The 18,628-nt window shown below is 35.4% G+C and overlaps 1 protein-coding gene across 1 annotated transcript in view; it reads right to left on the bottom strand.

Annotated features, from left to right (window-relative positions):
• The window catches only part of CATSPERE (catsper channel auxiliary subunit epsilon), a 139,871-nt gene that overhangs the window by 100,958 nt on the left and 20,285 nt on the right, over nt 1–18,628 (bottom strand). Inside the window, exons 4-8 of the mRNA XM_023518567.1 lie at nt 15,619–15,692; nt 15,259–15,328; nt 13,957–14,019; nt 12,040–12,049; nt 10,964–10,983 (exon numbers count right to left, since the gene is read on the bottom strand). Coding sequence (XP_023374335.1) covers nt 10,964–10,983; nt 12,040–12,049; nt 13,957–14,019; nt 15,259–15,328; nt 15,619–15,692 — 237 coding nt within the window. The remainder of the gene's footprint in view (nt 1–10,963; nt 10,984–12,039; nt 12,050–13,956; nt 14,020–15,258; nt 15,329–15,618; nt 15,693–18,628) is intronic.

An 18,628-nucleotide genomic window follows, 5' to 3' on the forward strand; every position in this document is an offset into this window, starting at 1 on the left:
AGGCGCCGAGCCAAGTGTTGAGACTTTGAAAGCCATTTTATGTGTGAAATAATTTAACAAATTCTTGTGAAAAATTTCATGACCTTTTAAACAACAGCAATCTACTAAAAAAAATTCACTCAAATGAGAAATATGCCAAAAAATAAAATAATACTATACATAACTTTTTAATGTATTATTATTTGTAAATTGTACTTATGTTGAAATTAAAAAATATATATTACAATACCCTGCAACCCCTCCCCCCACCCTGGTCAATGGTGTCCCTCTTTACCAATGTTAAAATCTGGTCACCTTAGCCTAGGTTCAGATGTAGGGGTCTTCAGCAGCAGCCATCCCATTCCTGATTAGCGGCACCATGGTGACGGAGGACTCATTTTGGCAGGAATAAGCCTCTTACCGCCCCCCCCCCCCCAATCTAGGCATCTAGCTAGCATGTTCTGGTACAGGGGCTGCAATACCTTCTTTGGGGGTTGCTCATTTGCCACGAATTGGGGCGATAGGTTCCTGAAAGGAAGATACATAGCTTGACTTAGAGCCCACCACTGACTGGAGCATGATACACACGTCAATTGAAAGGGGAAACCTGTTAGCTGGAGGGCTGTGCAATGCAGAATTACCAGGTGACTAAGAGGGTCTGCACTCAGCCCAGGAGTATTCCGAGCCCAAGGAAGTATGACATTCAATTGCAAATAAAAAACACCATGGGAGGTAATGAAAGCAACAACGAAAGAAAGAAAGAAAGCTTTATATTTAATTGAATAGTCTTTCCCCCTGCTTTTTGAGCTTCACACTTTTTTTGCACTGAATCCCACAAATTATGTACCCAAGTTTGGATGTAATGATGCAGAAGTAGCAGAACAGTATAGTATGGTAGTTACCTCTACTATAGAGATAGAGGTAGGTCCCAAAATTTTAGGTACTAAAAAATTTTAGCCACAGATGATGAGAGAATTAGTAAATTGAAAAAAGCATTTAAAAATAGTCTAAAAAATAGACTAGAATGAATCATAATGAGCAAAATCACAATCACAAAAAGACAAAGAAATATGAAAAAATTTTAGGAGTCAAGAAATACAGAATGAAAGGTGACCTGTATTCCTATGATAAAAATCTAGAAATAAAGGAGAGGGAGAATGAGAGAGAACTAGTATTTAAAAAGATAATGACTGAATTTTCCATAATTTAGGAGAACACCAATCTTCAGGTTCCAGAACTGTAATAAATCACAAGTAAGATAAATAAAAAGAAATTTACAATAGTAAAACACCAAAGATAAGGATAAGATCTTAAAATAGTCACAGAGAAAATGCAGATGACCTAAAAAGGAAAAATCATTAGAAAGATAGGAGACTTCACAGAAACAGAAGCTGGAAGACAAGGATATAATAATTTTAAAACACTAGGAGAAAACACCAACTAACCTAGAATTGTATTACTAGAGAAACTATTTTTCCAGAATGAGGATAAAATATTTTTAGAGGCACAAGTACCAAGAAATTTTATGCCTAATAAATCTTCCCTAAAGGAATTTTGCAAAGTAACAGGAGAAAGACTATCTTAGACCTAAGAACCATTACTGAACTAAGAAATAGAAGGCCCAGGCATAAGTCTAAATAAATGTTAATTTAAAAAAATGTCCAATTTGAAGGATAAAGAAACAACCAGAAAGCACCAAAATAATAAAGAAGAGTAAGGGAATATTTGGAGGTGAACTTTCCTGTATTTTTTCAGTAAGAAGGTAAAGATTTTTGGCAATTCTAAAGCATGCAAAACCAATTCACTTGCATCAAAAACATAAAATACTTTAAAATTTTTAAAAAGATGTATAAGCTCTCTGAAATCTATAAAACATTCAATAGGCAAAATCAAAAAGATCCAAGCAGACTGGCACAGTGGCTCACACCTGTAATCCTAGCACTCTGGGAGACTGAGATAGGAAGATCATATGAGCTCAGGAGTTTGAGACTACTTTGAGCAAGAGCAAGAACCTGTCTCTACTAAAAATAGAAAAATTAGCCAGGTGCTGTGGTGGACACCTGTAGTTCCAGATGTTGGGGACACTGAGGCAGGAGAATTGCTTGAGCTCAGGAATTCGAGGTTACTGTGAGCTATGATAATGCCACTACACTCCACCTCCCCCCAAAAGAAAGAAAATAAAAGAAAATCCAAACAGAAAGTAAAAAAAGGAAGATCCAGGGTGGTGCCTGTGGGTCAAAGGAGTAGGGCGCTGGCCCCACATGCCAGAGGTGGCGAGTTCAAACCCAGTCCCGGCAAAAAAAAAAAAAAAAAAAAAAAAGATCCAAGTAAATGAATAGATACACCATTTTGATGAAATAGAAGACTAAATTTTGTTAAAATGTCAATTTTCTCCAATTTGATCAATAAATTCAATGGAACAAAAATAAAAATCTTTTAGTAGAAATAATATGTTAAAATTTATATAGAATTATAAAGGACTTACTTAGAATAGCCAAAATAATTCTTAACAAGTAGAACAAAGCTAGCAGACTTATAGTTCTAATTTTATTTTATCTTATTTTATTTATTTTTTGAGACAGGGTCTCAAACTGTCACCCTAGGTAGACTGCCATGATGTCATCATAGCTCACAGCAACCTCCAAATCTTGGGCTCAAGTGATTCTCTTGCCTCAGTTTTTTTGTATTTTTAGTAGAGACAGGGTCTCTCTCTTGCTGAAGCTGGTCTCAAACCTGTGAGCTCAAGCAATCTACCCACCTCGGCCTCCCAAAGTGTTAGGATAACATGCATGAACCCACCGCACCCGGCCACAGTGCTTGGTTTTAAAATTTAATTACAAACTGGAATAATCAAGAGAGTGGTATTGGCATTAATAATACATAACAAACAACAATGATGGCTGCAACCAAAAAATAGACTGGCACTGTGGCGGGCACCTGTAGTCCCAGCTACTTGGGAGGCTGAGGCAAGAGAATCACTTGAGCCCAAGAGTTTGAGGTTACTATGAGCTGTGATGCCATGGCACTCTACCAAAGGTAACAGAGTGAGACTCTGTTTCAAAAAAAACAAAAGAAACTAAAAATAGGGTCCCAATCCCTTCTAGCTTATAAAGTCTCCACTGAGAAGTCTTCATTTAGCTTAAGGGGTTTTCCTCTGCAGGTTAGTCGTTGCTTTTGTCTTGCTGCTTGTCTATTTTCTCTTCTTCCCCCTTATTTCCAATAAATATGAGGGTACAAATTTTTAGGTTACATTGTTTTCAATTCTAAGGTAAAGTTCAAGATGCATTTGAGTCCTTCACCCAGGGGGGAGTGCTGAACATCCTCACATTGTGTATATTAGGTGAGATCATTATTTTCAATTCTAAGGTAAAGTTCAAGATGCAGTTGAGCCCTTCACCCAGCAGGAGTGTTGAACATCCTCAAATTGTGTACCTTAGGTGGGATCTTGCCAATTGCCCTTTCTTCTCCCTTCAGTCACCCTCCCTTTTTCCTCTCCCCTTCCTCAATTTCCATCCCCCTTGCTAGATGATATTTGTGTTGTATCATTTATGTGGGTGTGTAGTTGTTTATAAATTGGTTTCATATTTGTATTAAGTCATTGGATTTTTTTTTTTTACATTCTTGAGATACTTTACTAAGAAAAATGTGATTCAACTCCATCCAGGTAAATGTCTGGACAGTCTCCATCTGTTCTTATGGCTGAATAGTATATATCTGCTGTAGTTTGTTAATCCATTCATGGCCTGATGGGCATTTGGGTAACTTCCAAGACTTGGCAATTGTTAAGCTGCAATTGAGCTGCAATGAACATCTGGAGCAAACGTCTTTGTGGTAAAATGATTTTTGTTTTTCTGAGTAGATACCTAGTAGTGGAATTGTGGGATCAAATGGTAGGTCAACTTTTAGTTCTTTAAGAATTCTCCATACTTCTTTCCATAAAGATTGTATTAGTTTGCAGTCCCACCAGCAGTGTAGAAGTGTTCCCTTCTCTCCACATCCAGACCAGCATCTGCAGATTTGGGACTTTATGATGTGAGCTATTCTTACTGGAGATAGATATCTCAGAGTGGTTTTGGGTTGTATTTCTCTAATGATTATGGACAATGAGCAACTTTTCATGTGTTTGTTGGCTATTTGTCTGTCATCTTCAAAGAAGTTTCTGTTCAAGTCTCTTGCCACTTATAAATGGGGTTGTTTGCGCTTTTCTTATTGATTTGAATTCTCTGTAGATTATAGTTATAAGCCCTTTGTCAGATTCATAACTTAAAAAAATCTCCATTCCGAAGGATGTCTGTTTGCTTTAGTTCTGGTGCCCTTAGCTGTGCAGAAGCTTTTTAGCTTGATCAAATACTATTTATTTATTTTTGGTATTGCTGCAATTGCCGGCGGGGAGGGGTCTTATTCAAAAAATCTTTTTGGAGGCCAGTATTGTCAAGCATTTTCCCCACGCTCTCTTCCAGAATCTTTATTGTTTTCTGCCTTAAATTTAAATCTTTTATCCAAGTTCAGGCGCAACGGCTCTGGCCTGTAATCCTATCACTCTGGGAGGTAGAGGCAGGTGTATTACCCTGAGCCCACAGGTTTGAGACCAGCCTAAGCAAGAGCAAGACCTCGTCTCTAAAAATAGCTGTGAGTTGTGGTGGGCACCTGTAGTCCCAGCTACTTGAGAGGCTGAGGCAAAAGAATTGATTGAGCCTAAGAGTTAGAGGTTGCTGTGAGCTGTAACACCACAGCACCCTACTGAGGATGACAAAGTGAGACTCCATATCAAAAAAACAAATCTTTTATCCAGCAAGAATCAATTTTTGTCAATGCTGAGAGGCGCGGGTCCAATTTCAGTGTTCTACATGTGGTAACCATGTCTCCCAGCACCATTTATTAAACAGCGACTCCTTTCCCAAGTGCCTGCTTTTGTTTGGTTTATCAAATTTCCTAACTCATTCTCTGAGGCCAGCATCACTCTAATACTAAAACCAAAGACATTACAAGGATAGAAAATTATAGACCAATATATTTTGTAAAGCTAAATGTAAAAAATCTTCAACAAAATTGTGAAGCAAATCAAATCAAATAATGTATAAAAAGAATATACATCATGATCAAGTGAGGTTTCTTGCAGGTATGCAAAACTGGTTCTATATTCAAAACAGTATAATCCATGGTATCAACAGACTGAAGAAGAAAATTACATGATCATATTGATAGATGCAGAAAACAAATTCAACAGAATCTAACACTTATTTGTTATAAAAACTCTCCATAAACTAGTTATAGAGGCAACTTTTTCAACTTGATCAAAGCAAACAACAAATACCTATAGCTAATACACAGTATCATGTCTAATGGTGAGAAACTAGAAGCCTTTGCACTGAGATAAAGAAGAAGACAAAGATGTTCCTTTTCACCACTCGTTTTCAACATCATACTGGAAATCCAAGCTCATGAAGCAAGACAATAAAATAAAAGGAATACAGAGTTAGAAAGAAGAAATAAAAGTTCCTCTATTTGCAGAAGACATAATTTTCTATGTAGAAAAACTATAAGAATCACAAAATTAAACCTTAAATAAGCAATTTTAGTGAAGTTATAGGATAGGATACACTATTAATATACAAAAGTCAGCTGTTTTCCTATATTCCAGCAATGAACAATAGAATTTGAGATTATTTAATAGAAACATAGTACCATTTACATTAACACTCTGCAAAAGGAAATATGTAGGTAGAAATCGAATAAAAAACATGTAAATACAGTATATGTAAGAGCTATATGAGGAAAACCATGAAAATCTAACAAAAGAAATCAAAGAAGAATGAAATAAATGGGGGATATTCCATGTTTATGGATAGAAAGACTCAAGGGGGTCAATATGTCAGTTCTTCTCAACTTGATTTACACTCCCATCACAGTCCCAATCAAAACCCCAGCAAGTTATTTTGTAGATATCAATAAGCCGATTCTAGAGTTTATGCATATAAGGAAAGGCAAAGGACCCAGTATTGTGAACACAATATTGAAGGATAAGAACAGTGATAACTCTCCAAAACGCTGGCAAAAATGTGAAGCAACAGCAATTCTCTTTCATTGCTGGGAGGAATACAAAATAGTATAGCCATTTTGGAAGACAACATGGTGAAATCTTATAAAACCAGACAACCACTCACCATAAAACTGACCAGCAATAGCATCCCTTGGTATTTACATGAAGGAGTTAAAAATGTATGCACACTCAAAAGCCTACACATGGATGTTGGAGGTTGGTTTATTCATAATTGTCAAAACTTGAAAGCAACCAAGATACCCTTCGATAGTGGGATGGACAAATAAACTGAATTCACCACAAAAATGGAATGAGCTATAAAGGCATGAGAAAACATGGAGAAAACTTAAAAACATATTACTAAGTAAAAGAACCCATTCTAAAAAGGCTATAGATTGTATGATGCCATCTATATAACACCCTGGAAAAGGCAAAACTAGGGACACAATAAAAAGATAACTGATTGCCAGGAATCAGGAGAGAGAGAAAGATGAACAGATGGCGCATGCAGGATATTTAGGGCAGTGAAAATAATTAGTGTATATCTAATGGTAGAAACATGGCATTATACATTTGTCCAAATGTACAGAAAGTAAGACACAAAGAATGAACCTTCACATAACTATACATTTTGAATGTTGATGTGTCTATGTAAGAAACAGACCACTCTGGTGAGGGATATGACAGTGGAGGAGGCCATGTATATGTGGGGGCAGGGAGTATATGAAATATCTTTTTACTTACCTCTAAATTTTGCTGTGAGCCTCAAACTGCTTTAAAAAAAAAAGACCTTAAAAATACATGTAAATTGTGTTCTATACAACAGCAAGAACTAGTTAGAAAATATAATTCTAAAAATTTGATTATAGTAGTCCTCCCATATCTGTAGGGGATACTCTCCATAAATCCAGTAGATGCCTGAAGCCATAGATAGTATCAAATTCTATATATTCTATGTTTTGTCCTATACAAACATACTTATAATAAAGTTTAATTAGGCACACAAAGAGGTCAACAATAATAACTAGTAATAAAATAGAACCATCATCATAATGTACTGCAATAAAAGTTAAGTGAATATGGTCTGCCTCTCTCTCTGAAAATATCTTATCTTGTATTCATCACCTATTTTTATGCTGCAGTTGATCACGGTTAATTGAAACCGTGGAAACCAAAACAATGGATAAAGGAGAACTACTATATTTACAATAATAACAAAATACAAAGTACCTAGGAATAAATCTAATAAAAATTTCTAGGTACTTTTATGAAAATTACAAATGTCATTGACACACACATAATAAGACCTAGATAGATGTGTGGTTATATATTACTCTTGGGATTTCTGCAAAAATCTCAAATAGGGCTTTTTGCAGAATTTGACAAATCAATTCCAAAAATTTATGAGAGAAAAAACAGGTTCAAGACATAGCGAGGAGAGGAAACTCCTGAAGAAAGACAAGGGTTATGGTTGGAGTCAGGTGGGCACTTCCACTGTCATGTCTCAAGATTTTTTTTTTTTTTTTAGACGGAGCCTCAAGCTATCCCCCTGGGTAGAGTGCCATGGCATCACAGCTCACAGCAACCTCCAACTCCTGGGCTCAAGCGAGTCTCCTGCCTCAGCCTCCCAAGTAGCTGGGACTACAGGCACCTGCCACAATGCCTGGCTATTTTTTTGTTGCAGCCATTATTGTTGTTTGGCAGGCCTGGGCTGGGGATTCGAACCCGCCACCTTAGGTGTATGTGGCTGGCGCCTTAGCCGCTTGAGCCACAGGCGCCGAGCCAAGATTTTTTAAATAAAGTTATCTTCATAAAGATAATGAAGCATTTATTTAACTACAGCCAAACAGATCAGCTGAACTAAATAGCCACCAGACCACAAAGCCCATACACATACAGAAAATTGATCTCTGAGAGAGCAGACATTGTAGATAGATTATTCAATACATGAATATGAGAAAATTAATTATTCAGATAGAAAAAATAAAATTAAATCCCTATTAGAAGCTTGTTCAAAAACTAATTCCAGGTGGCTTGAAGGCTTAATTGTAGAAGGAAAAGATATTGAAAAAATTTAGAAACCAATATAGAACATAGCTTTGTGACCTTATAGGTAGTGAAAGATTTCTTAGATAGATTTTAAAAGGCATAAACTCATAAAGGAAAGAATTAATAAATTTATCCACAATAGTAAAGACCTCTAATATCATAGGGAGTATAGAAAATAAAAAAACTGCATAAACTCAGATAAAATAATTTTAATTCATATGTGATAATGGAGTAGTAATTAAAATATATAAAATTCTAAAATTATTATAAAAATAAAAACAACTCTCTCTGTCCTACCTCTCTCTGCATTCCTTCTCCGCTCTCTCTCTTCCCCTCTCTTCCCCCTCACTCTTCTCTACTCTCTCTCTCCTCTTCCCACTCTCTCCTTATCTCTCTCCCCTCTTTTCTCTCCTCCTCAGTGCTGCTCTGCAGCCTCCCTCCCCCCCACCAATAAAGACCTTTCGCTCAAGCAAAAAAAAAAAATAAATAAATAAATAAAATAAAAACAACTCAAAATGGATAAAAATGAGCAGGAAAGAGAAGAAGAATAATTCTTTATGAACAAATAAAATACACTCCATGTCATTAGTGATCAGTGGCAAACAAAAAACACAATGACACAATTTCACACTTACTAGATTGCAAAAATTAAAAAGGCAAACAATTCTCATTGTTGGTGTAGCAAAATCAGAACTTTCATGCACTGCAAGTATGGGTACAAATTTGAACAACCTTTTCAAAAGTCATTTAAACATTATTTAGTAAAGCGGAACAAACGCATACCCTACTTTTAGGCAATTGTACTTTCAGTTCTATGCCCTACAGAAACTTCCATATGATAAGTACTTTCCCAACTACAATATGCATACAAATTACTACAGTATCTTTTTGAAATGCAGATTGTGATCCAGTAGGTCTGGAATGATGTCTGAAATTCTTCATTTCTAACAAAATTCTAGCTGATGCCAGTGCCTCTGATCCTCATACCACCATTTGAATAGCAGGGCACTATGAGATACATTCAAGATTGTTCATAGCATCATTTGTAGTAGTGAATACATGCATTGTGGAGCGTGGATTGTGAGGTGCCAAGACCCTCAGAGCCCAGGAGGTGTGTTCAAGGAATGACCCTCAAACTGCTTCTCTCCCTTCTATAAGCAATATTACTTTCTCCTTGATCCCTCTGCCAGAAGTCATGTAGCTTCTGTATATCTTTTGCTTAAAAGCACATAGCCTTCTCTCCCCAAAGTTAATCTTTACCTCATGTACTATTGCTTCTCCTAAAGCTTGTAAGATGAAAATATTCCTACTTGCTTTCCCTGCTGATTTACAACATTGTTAGTAGAACAACCTAGTTTAGGTACTATATAAATAAAGCTGTTCACACGGTTTGGTGCTGGCTGCAGCCATCAGCTGTGCCAGACCTCCCAGTCCCATCACTTTTATCTCTTGTGTGACCTTTGTCTCTTGTGTGTCTTATTTTCTCATTGCCCACCATTCCCACTCTGGTTTGTTTACTCTGTGCACTGGCTCACAAAAATGCACCAGCAGCAGAATAAATAAAAATAGTCAGACAATGGAATATCATAGAGCAGTCACAATGAAAGAACTACAGACTGGTGTTTAGATATGGATGGGTCTCAAAATTATAATCTTTTGAAAAGGAATCAAGCCAAAAGAATACATATGATTCAATTTAAATAATGTTCAAGAACTGACAAAACTAAACAATTATAATCAGATACAGTTGATTACATACAGATTATAATCAGAACAATTATAATCAGATGCTTATACAACTATTTTTAAAAAGCAATTTTATTATACAATATTCAGGACAGTGATTAATTCTAGAAGACTGACTAGGATGTGACCAATAGGGCATAAAGAAGATTCCAAGGTACTTTAATGTTGATTTGGGTGGTGGATACATGGGTATTGATTTCATTATTATCCTTTTTTCTTTATGACATCTTTTAATCCATTTATTATTCATTAAGTGGTAATTTTACAGGTAATAGACTGTGAAAATTTTTACAACATATACAGGGTGTCCATAACGTCTGTGTACAATTTAAAATAGTTGTAACTTTGTAAGTATATGTGATAGAATTTTTTTTTTGCAGTTTTTGGCTGGGGCTCGGTTTGAACCTACTACCTCTGGCATATGGGGCCGGCGCCCTACTCCTTTGAGCCACAGGCACCGCCCGATAGAAAGAATTTGTAAAAAAAGGATTAGAAAACTTGATGTATCTAGTTTTTTTCCTTTGCTTTTCTTTCTTTCTTTTTTTTTTTTTTGTCTTTAGAAATTTAACTTCTTACTTTTCAGATTCACTGTTGACCCATGGCCTCACTAGAAGAGAAAGTAAATTGTGTTCTTTGGTTGGTTGAACTAAAATCTACTGCTGCTGTCCAAAGAAGTTTTCCAACCCATTATAAGAAAGAAGCGCCAGATAGGAATTCCATATCCAAGTGGGTGAAAAAATTTAAAGAATCGGGTTCTGTCAATGATAATCTAGGGTCTCACAGGCCACATGTCCCTGAAGAAACTAGTATCCATAGAAGGAACCTTTGAGGCAAGTCCAAGAAAGTCATTAAGACAGACATTATTAAGTCGTTAAGTTACTAGAGCTGAGGCTTTCAAAGTGCATAGGATTCTGTGGACAAGACTTGACATGAAAGTTTACAAAATTCAAGGCATCAAATATTGTTAGAAGAAGGATTATCATACATGACTCACTTTCTGTCACCAGTTCAATGAAAAACTTAGCAACAATGATGAATTTTGGAGTAACTTAATGTTCTTTGATGAAGCAGCATTCCACATTAATGGCAAGATCAATAGGCATAACTGATGTATTTGGGGAACTAAAAATCCACATGAATCTGTTGAACATGAAAGAGATTTTCCCAAGGTTAATGTGTGGTATGCTTTGAGAAAACATCGAATCATAGGGCCCTTCTTTTTTGAAGGGCATGTTGTTAACGGTGATAGCTATTTTAAAATGCTACAAAATTACTTTATTCCTCAGCTTAAACAATTAGGACTGATAGAGGATACGAGGATATAGTGTTTCAATAAGATGGAGCTCCTTGTCACTTTGCTTTGCATGTTAGTTTTTACATGAGAAAAATAGATGTATTGGAAGAGGTGGACCATTTGGCCAGATTTAACTCCATAGGATTTCTTTTTATGGGGACAAGTGAAAACCAATGCTTATTTAACTAAACCTTGATCTTTAGAAGTCTTGCAAGCTAGGATAACTCACATGATTGCTGGTATTACTGAAAATCAGCTTGAAAATGTTTCCCAAGAACTACAAAATCATATTACCCTTGTATTAGTGGTGATGGTGGACATGTTGAAAATTATCAAGAACAATTAAAAATGTAAGTGTTTCTTCTTTCTAATTCTTTTTACAGATTCTTCCTATCACATATACTTGAAAAGTTACAACTATTTTAAATTGCATAGGAAACTTATGAACACCCTGTATAACAGAAAATGACTTAGTCCTTATAGAGTCCTTATAGAGTTTTCTCTTTTGGGCTAGTCTGCCCCCCTGGTCAGATGTTTCTCCTCCTGTTCTTAACTTTTTGGAGGAAAAATATCTGGCTCAGGGCAGTTTAGAGAGCCATCTCTTTTAACCCTAACTCCTGGGGTCAATATGTGTGAGACTGGCAACCCACTAAATGTTTCTTGGCAGATGTCTTAATCGTTTGGGGATGCTATAACAAAAATACCATAGACTGGGCTTTAACAACAAACATTTATCTCTCATATTTCTAGAGGTTACAAAGTCCAGAGATTACATGCTGACAGATTTGGTGTCTGGTGAGGGCCCACTTCCTGGTTCATAGATGGCTATGAGAAAGCTGTTTTTTTGCAAGAGCCTTTACCCCATTTATGATGGCTCCACCCTCATGACCTAATCACCTCCCCAAAGCCCCATCTCCAAATACCAGTACATTGGGGATTATCTTTCAACATATGAGTCTGAGAGCAGGGGACATAAGCATTCAGTCTATTGCTACAGATTCTCCTCTCTGATTGTTCCCAAGATGTCTACTTGGAGAGAGTGGAAAGTAGCCCATTTGGCCACAGAGGCAGGTTCTATTTTCCAATCCAGATCTACCAGGAATTTGTATCCTCAAATTTTTCTTTGTCTATTTCTCAATTTGTTTTGAACCCAGAGAGAGAAAGTTAGCAATTGACATTTCTGAAACAGCCAGAAGCCTGCCAGGTTTGTGAGTAGCAGAGACTCAATCCTCGCTTCTCAGTGAGACTCTGGGAAGGCAGTAGTAAATCACAGAGGAATGATTAAAGGTTTCAGCTGGGATTTCTGAAACCTTGTTATCAGGGCTTGCAGTCTGGCTCAGGATTGCCAATTCAAAAATTGAACACAAACTGCAGAAGCATCTGACTTTAAGGCCCACACAATGAACATATCAGCACCAACTATGCATTACAGAAGGATATGAGTATTCTGATTGGTTCTGACTGAATCATGTGCCAATGCTCAACTAATAACTATAGCCAATGAAGTGTGGGCTTGGTGAGTTAAAACCATAAAAAAAAAACATATGAAATTAACAATATTATCATAAGGTAGGGAGGAATGGTGCCCCCCTAAGAAATGAATGGTAAGTAGATAAAAAGAAATAGGTACATTTGGGTCATTTGAAGAGCAGGGAACCTATAATACAGTTCTTTGTATCCTCAGTGCTTGGAAATTGCCTTGACTATGATACTAGAGCTATATTCTGAATTATTGACACTTTTTTAACTTACTGAATGATTTAATAATGTAATTAACTATGTATTCTTGTGCCAGTTTCCCCTTCTTAGTTATATTCATTTACTCTCAGTTAAAATGGATTTGAGAGTTATGCAAGCTAAAAAGAATATTTTTGGAATGTTTAAAATAGAAATAGAAAAGCCCTACATTGTAAAAAACAAGAGTCAAATGTCAGGACTATCTTTTAGTAGCTTTGTGTTTTTTTCCAAATTATTTAACATCTAAGCTTATGGTTTTTCATCTATAAATAATTCCACTTATGTAGTTATTATAAAAATTGAGAAAGAGAGGGCAGTGCCTGTGGCTTAGCCGGTAGAGTGCTGGCCCCATATACTGAGGGTGGTGGGTTCAAACCCAACCTTAGCCAAACTGCAACAAAAAATAGCCAGGCATTGTGGCAAGTGCCCATAGTCCCAGCCACTTGGGATGCTGAGGCAAGAGAATCGCCTAAGCCCAGGAGTTGGAGGTTGCTGTGAGCTGTGTGACGCCACGGCACTCTATTGAGGGCAATAAACAAAAAACAAAAATTTGAGAAAGACAATGTTTATAAAAATATAAGCATGTAGATAAAACATTTGTTCGAATAGTGATTGCTATTGTTATTTTCACTATCTGCTTTTTAATAATTTCTTTGGCAATATATTTGAGAATTTCTTGGTTGGTTTATATGGAGGCCAAGTACAGTGGCTCACATCTGTAATCCTAGCATTATGGGAGGCCAAGGTTGGTAGACTGCTTGAGATACGGAGTTTGAGATCAGCCTGAGCAAGAATGAGACCCTATCTCTACTAAAAATAGAAAAATCTAGCCAGGCGTGGGCATTATGGCAGGCACCTGTAGTCAGCTACTCAGGAGGCTGAGGCAAGAGGATCGCATGAGCCCCAGAGTTAAAGGTTGCTGTCAGCCATGATGTCACAGTACTCTATCAAGGGCACAGAGTGAGACTGTCTGAAAAAATAAAAAATAAAAAAAAGAATGTATGGAAATCATAATGTAGATAATCCATTTGTGGTTAATTAGGAGTTGAAGCTAAATACTCTTTAAAAGCATGAATTACCTTTATATTCAATACTCTATTACTTACTCAACTTTATAATACCACAGAAAGCAAATATAAGAACTGTCCACAAATAAATAGCGTTCTTCTTCATCCTAAAAGAAAATGCAAAAGAAACTATGATATATTAACTTTAAAGTAAATACAAATTTTCTTATATGCATGAAAGTCACAGAAGAACTAAGTTATTTATCTAATATTAGAGGAAAAGGAATAAATTTCAGAATATAATTTAAAAAATACACATAATACTAGTTCAATTTTTTAGCTATTCTCTGTAATTAAGAATTTACTATCATGAATGACAAATTTAAAAAACATTTTGATGGCCTGCTAGCCTTGTTTCTATTATATTTGTCTTAATCACTGAAATGCAATTAATTTTCTTATCACTGTTTTCAACTTGGGTAATTTAGGCTCAGGACTTGTGACAGTGCTTAGAGATGCTTTTGGTTGTTACAACTGAATGCTTTTAAGTATATTTCAAAAATTAGATGTACCTCCTGTATCAGACATATACACATTTATATGGGCTTCTCAGAAATAAAAAGGAGTCCTTTACTTCCTCATGAATTGTGTTCTTGAAACTGTAAATACTCATAGACAAAAAAGAAATTCAAAAATTTGCACTCTATAAGGATTAAAAAATGAATTAACATTCATCTGACCTCTGCCACATTACTCTATTTGTGCCCTGAAAATAAAGTTTTATAATTAAAAAGAAGGCAAAAGCCCCAAAGTAAAGATTTGCTGCATGGAGTCTCCTTAGCAGTAGCTTCAGACATACTTGTGTGGGAGCGTCAGATGTGAGGTACGTGCCCAGTGCTTTGTTACTCACTAAAGGGCCAATGTTTTAAAGTGCTTTATTTTGGTTTTGGGTGGTTTTATTTTGTTTCATTTTGTTTTGTTTTTGTAAACTAGAAAGGATTGTTTTGTTTTGTTTTGTAAACTAGAAAGGATTCATTCTAGAATCAAAGAAAATACAATGAAATAAAAATAATTTGCTAATTAGCATTAGCATAGAATGTATGATGCAAGACTCATTCATCTGAGAGTACTTTTATCAATAAGGTGGTGGCTATGGACTTTAACATATTTAGTAATAAAAAAGCTAAGGTAAAATTTATATATCATTTCACAATTTATAATCTGACATGGAATATATCTAAAAGTGACATGTTGACAATAATTCAAAAATACCTCTTGTTTATAATTACATTTAATACTGTTTAAAACAGGTAATACTATTTTAAAAAGCTCAAAAGAAAGGCAAAATAAAATGTAGCAGAGATGAGTATTCAAGATTTAATCACTTATCATTAAAATCAACTTACTGGGCCCGTAACAAGTGGTTTTATAAGGTGATAACCAGAAGAAGAACAACGCAGTTCTGTTGTGGGTAATCTAGTGTTTTAAAAAAATGGGGAAGAAGAAATAACTACAGATGCATATGCGATTAATCAAAATCCCCCTGCCTAAAAACTTCAATTGTATTCTGATAAGAGAAATTTTAAAATATAACAGTACTTTACTTCTATTTCAACGTGGTTTGTCTTTCTTTTCATATTTATTTAATGGAAGGAAATTTACATTAAATCTCAGCCTTGAATCTGAATGCCCACATTATATGAATGCTTTTTTTTTTTTTACATATAAACATACAGATACCTTGATATTCACAGCAAAAATCTTACTTTTTATCTTGTATGTGACAAGCTTCTGGCACACTCCACTCAGAAAATGATGTTCCTTCATACTCTAGCTTAATCTATAAAGGAAAGTAAGAGTTCAGACAAAAAATATACTTCAAAAACTTCCCCTTAGTGTTCAGTTGTAGGGTTCAATTTTCTGGGTCTTTATTATTCAAAAAAAGAATAACTAAAATTCAAATCCTTTGAAATTGTACAAAGTAACATGACAAACAAAAGTAAATCAACCCTCCTAGGGTGCTTCAGGAGTCTCTCAAAAAAAAACAAAAAACTGTTAAGTCTTTTATTTTACTTCAAAAATTATCTATTAGATATCTAGGAGGTAACTGGCACTGTGGTAGTTCTGGGGATAAAAAAGATGAATGAGACGTGACGTTTCCCTTAAAAACAAGTCACTTTTTAATTCTGAAATCCTATCATTTACACATCACTGATTATCATCATAACTTTCATTGGGCACCTTTTTGAAATTTTTATTTATTTATTTACTTGCAGTTTTTGGCAGGGGCTGGATTTGAACCTGCCACCCCTGGTATATGGGGCCAGTGCCCTACTCCTTACAGGCACTGCCTTTTTTTTTTTTTCTTGAGACAGAATCTCACTATGTCACCCTCTGTAGAGAACTGTGGCATCACAGCTCACAGGAACCTCAAACTCTTTGGACTTAAGTGATTTTCCTCCCAAGTAGCTGGGACTGCAGGTACCTGCCACAATACCCAGCTATTTTTTGGCTGTAGTTGTCATTGCTGTTTGGGAGGCCCAGGCTGGGCTCGAACCTGCTACCTCTGGTGTATGTGGCTGGTGCCCTAGGTGCTTGAGCTACAGCCACCAAGCCCTTTCTTTTTTTTATTTCTAAAGCTACTTTTTTCCTGCCTCCCCATTCTTTCATTTAGAAATTCTTTCTTTACCCTCCTGAAGTATATTCCTCCCTTTTCTACCTCCCTCCCTTCCTTCCTATTTCTTTCAACAGGGTCTTGTTAAGTCACCCAGCGTAGAGTGCAGTAGCATCATTTATAGCTCACTATGACCTCAAATTCCTGGGCTCAAGCAATGCTTCTGTCTCAGCCTCCTGAGTCGCTGGGACTATAGGTACTGCCACCACATCCATCTGATTTTTCTATTTTTTTGTAGAGAAAGTATCTTGCTTTAGCTCAAGCTGGTCTTAAACTCCTGGCCTCAAGCAATCCTCCCACCTGTGCCTTCCAAAGTGCTAGGATTACCGACAGGAGGCACCACACTTGGCCTCATCCACTCTCTAACAACATCAATCTTAGTCTCAGTACTGGTCTTAGTCTTCAGCTAGAGTTGGAAACCAATTTCACCATCTAATATTTGTTACATAAAAATTATGTACATATACATACATATAAATATGTTTTTTAACTTATAAAATGGGAATTATAATACCACCTTTTTCATAGATTTGATATTACAGGATTAATGATAGTATATAAGAAAAAAGGGAAAGATTTATCAGAAGACATAACTTTGAAATATATAAAGCAAAATTTAATAGAATTACTAGAAGAAATTTTCAAAGCCATAAATATAGTGGTAGATGCTTATTTTACTTTACTCAAAATTTAAAAATATAATTAACAAGTTTTATAATACATATAAATATTAATTGCACCCAAATAACGAAACTGCAGAGGTGACAGTGTGGGCATAATCACATGGCAGCCCTGGATGCAAACTGTGGTGTCCTTTTGTATTAACATATATATGTTATATATTAACATATATAATTAATTTATGTTAATATATAATTAACATATATAAATGCATATTTATATATGTAATAATATAATACATATAAATATAATTAAGTTTTATAATACATATATTAAAACCATATACATTCCTAAAATTAAGCAATATAAAATATATACTAATTACATTATTTTTTAAACTTACACAGAACATTTACCAAAATTGACCATATTTACCAAGAAAATCTTAGCTAATCTCAAACACTTATTATCAAATGTGCCAAGACTTTTGAAATTAATAAAATAAAATTAGAATGTCTCACAGAGTTAGCATGAAAATAATCCTAAAATAGTTATCATCTTACAAAATAAAAAACAAAAAACCGTATTTCTAAATGATTCATGAAAGCAGAAATCAAAATATAAATTGATAAATAAATAATAAAGAATCTGATATTATCAAAACTTCTGCTATGTAGTATAAGAAATCTCTAGAAGGGGCGGCACCTATGCCTCAAAGGAGCAGGGCATCCACTCCATATGCTGGAGGTGGCAGGTTCAAACCCAGCGCTGGCCGAAAACTGCAAACAAAAGAAATCTCTAGAAGGAAATTTATAGCCTTAAATGTATAAAGATGAAATCAGATAGTTTAAAAGTGAGTAAACTCAGTTTTCAGTGTAAAATGATAATAAAAAAATAGAGAAAAATCTTTAAAAGTATGTAAGAAAGGATATAAAAAAGAGGAAAAATGGGAATTTACAATAGAAAAAAAGGAGAGAGCACTGGTAAGTGGCAGTGTGATGTTTTAAAAATGTATTCAAATTAAATACATTAAATACAAAAAGAACAACTAGAATTGTACCAAAAAATACTGAACAACATCAATAATAAAATTCAGTGACACGATATCCTTCAAAGTCCCAAAATAAAAGTGTGGCTGAAGTAAACCACCAACACTAGCAGACTTGTTTCAGATCAGCATAAAGAAGCAAAAGATATATCAAAATAAGCTAACACTGAGAAGAGAACACCTAAATCCGTGATAAGTAACTACAGCAGACCAATCTGAGAATGACAACTCTCATTGAAAGGGATTTTGTCGGATTCTGGGAAGATGGCCGACTGGTAGCAACCCTGGTCAGAGGCTCCTGAACAAAGGAAGAAAAACTGGTTGGAATCAGAATCTATGAAGCCAAAGACGGGGAGCTGAGCCCAGAAAGAAGTTTGGCAAGTTATAAATCCAAGGAAGATCATTTAAGAACATAAAATACAGGTACAAAGCC

Source organism: Otolemur garnettii, unplaced genomic scaffold (assembly GCF_000181295.1).
Source record: "Otolemur garnettii isolate 467f Iridium unplaced genomic scaffold, OtoGar3 scaffold00141, whole genome shotgun sequence".
Taxonomy (NCBI): domain Eukaryota; kingdom Metazoa; phylum Chordata; class Mammalia; order Primates; family Galagidae; genus Otolemur; species Otolemur garnettii.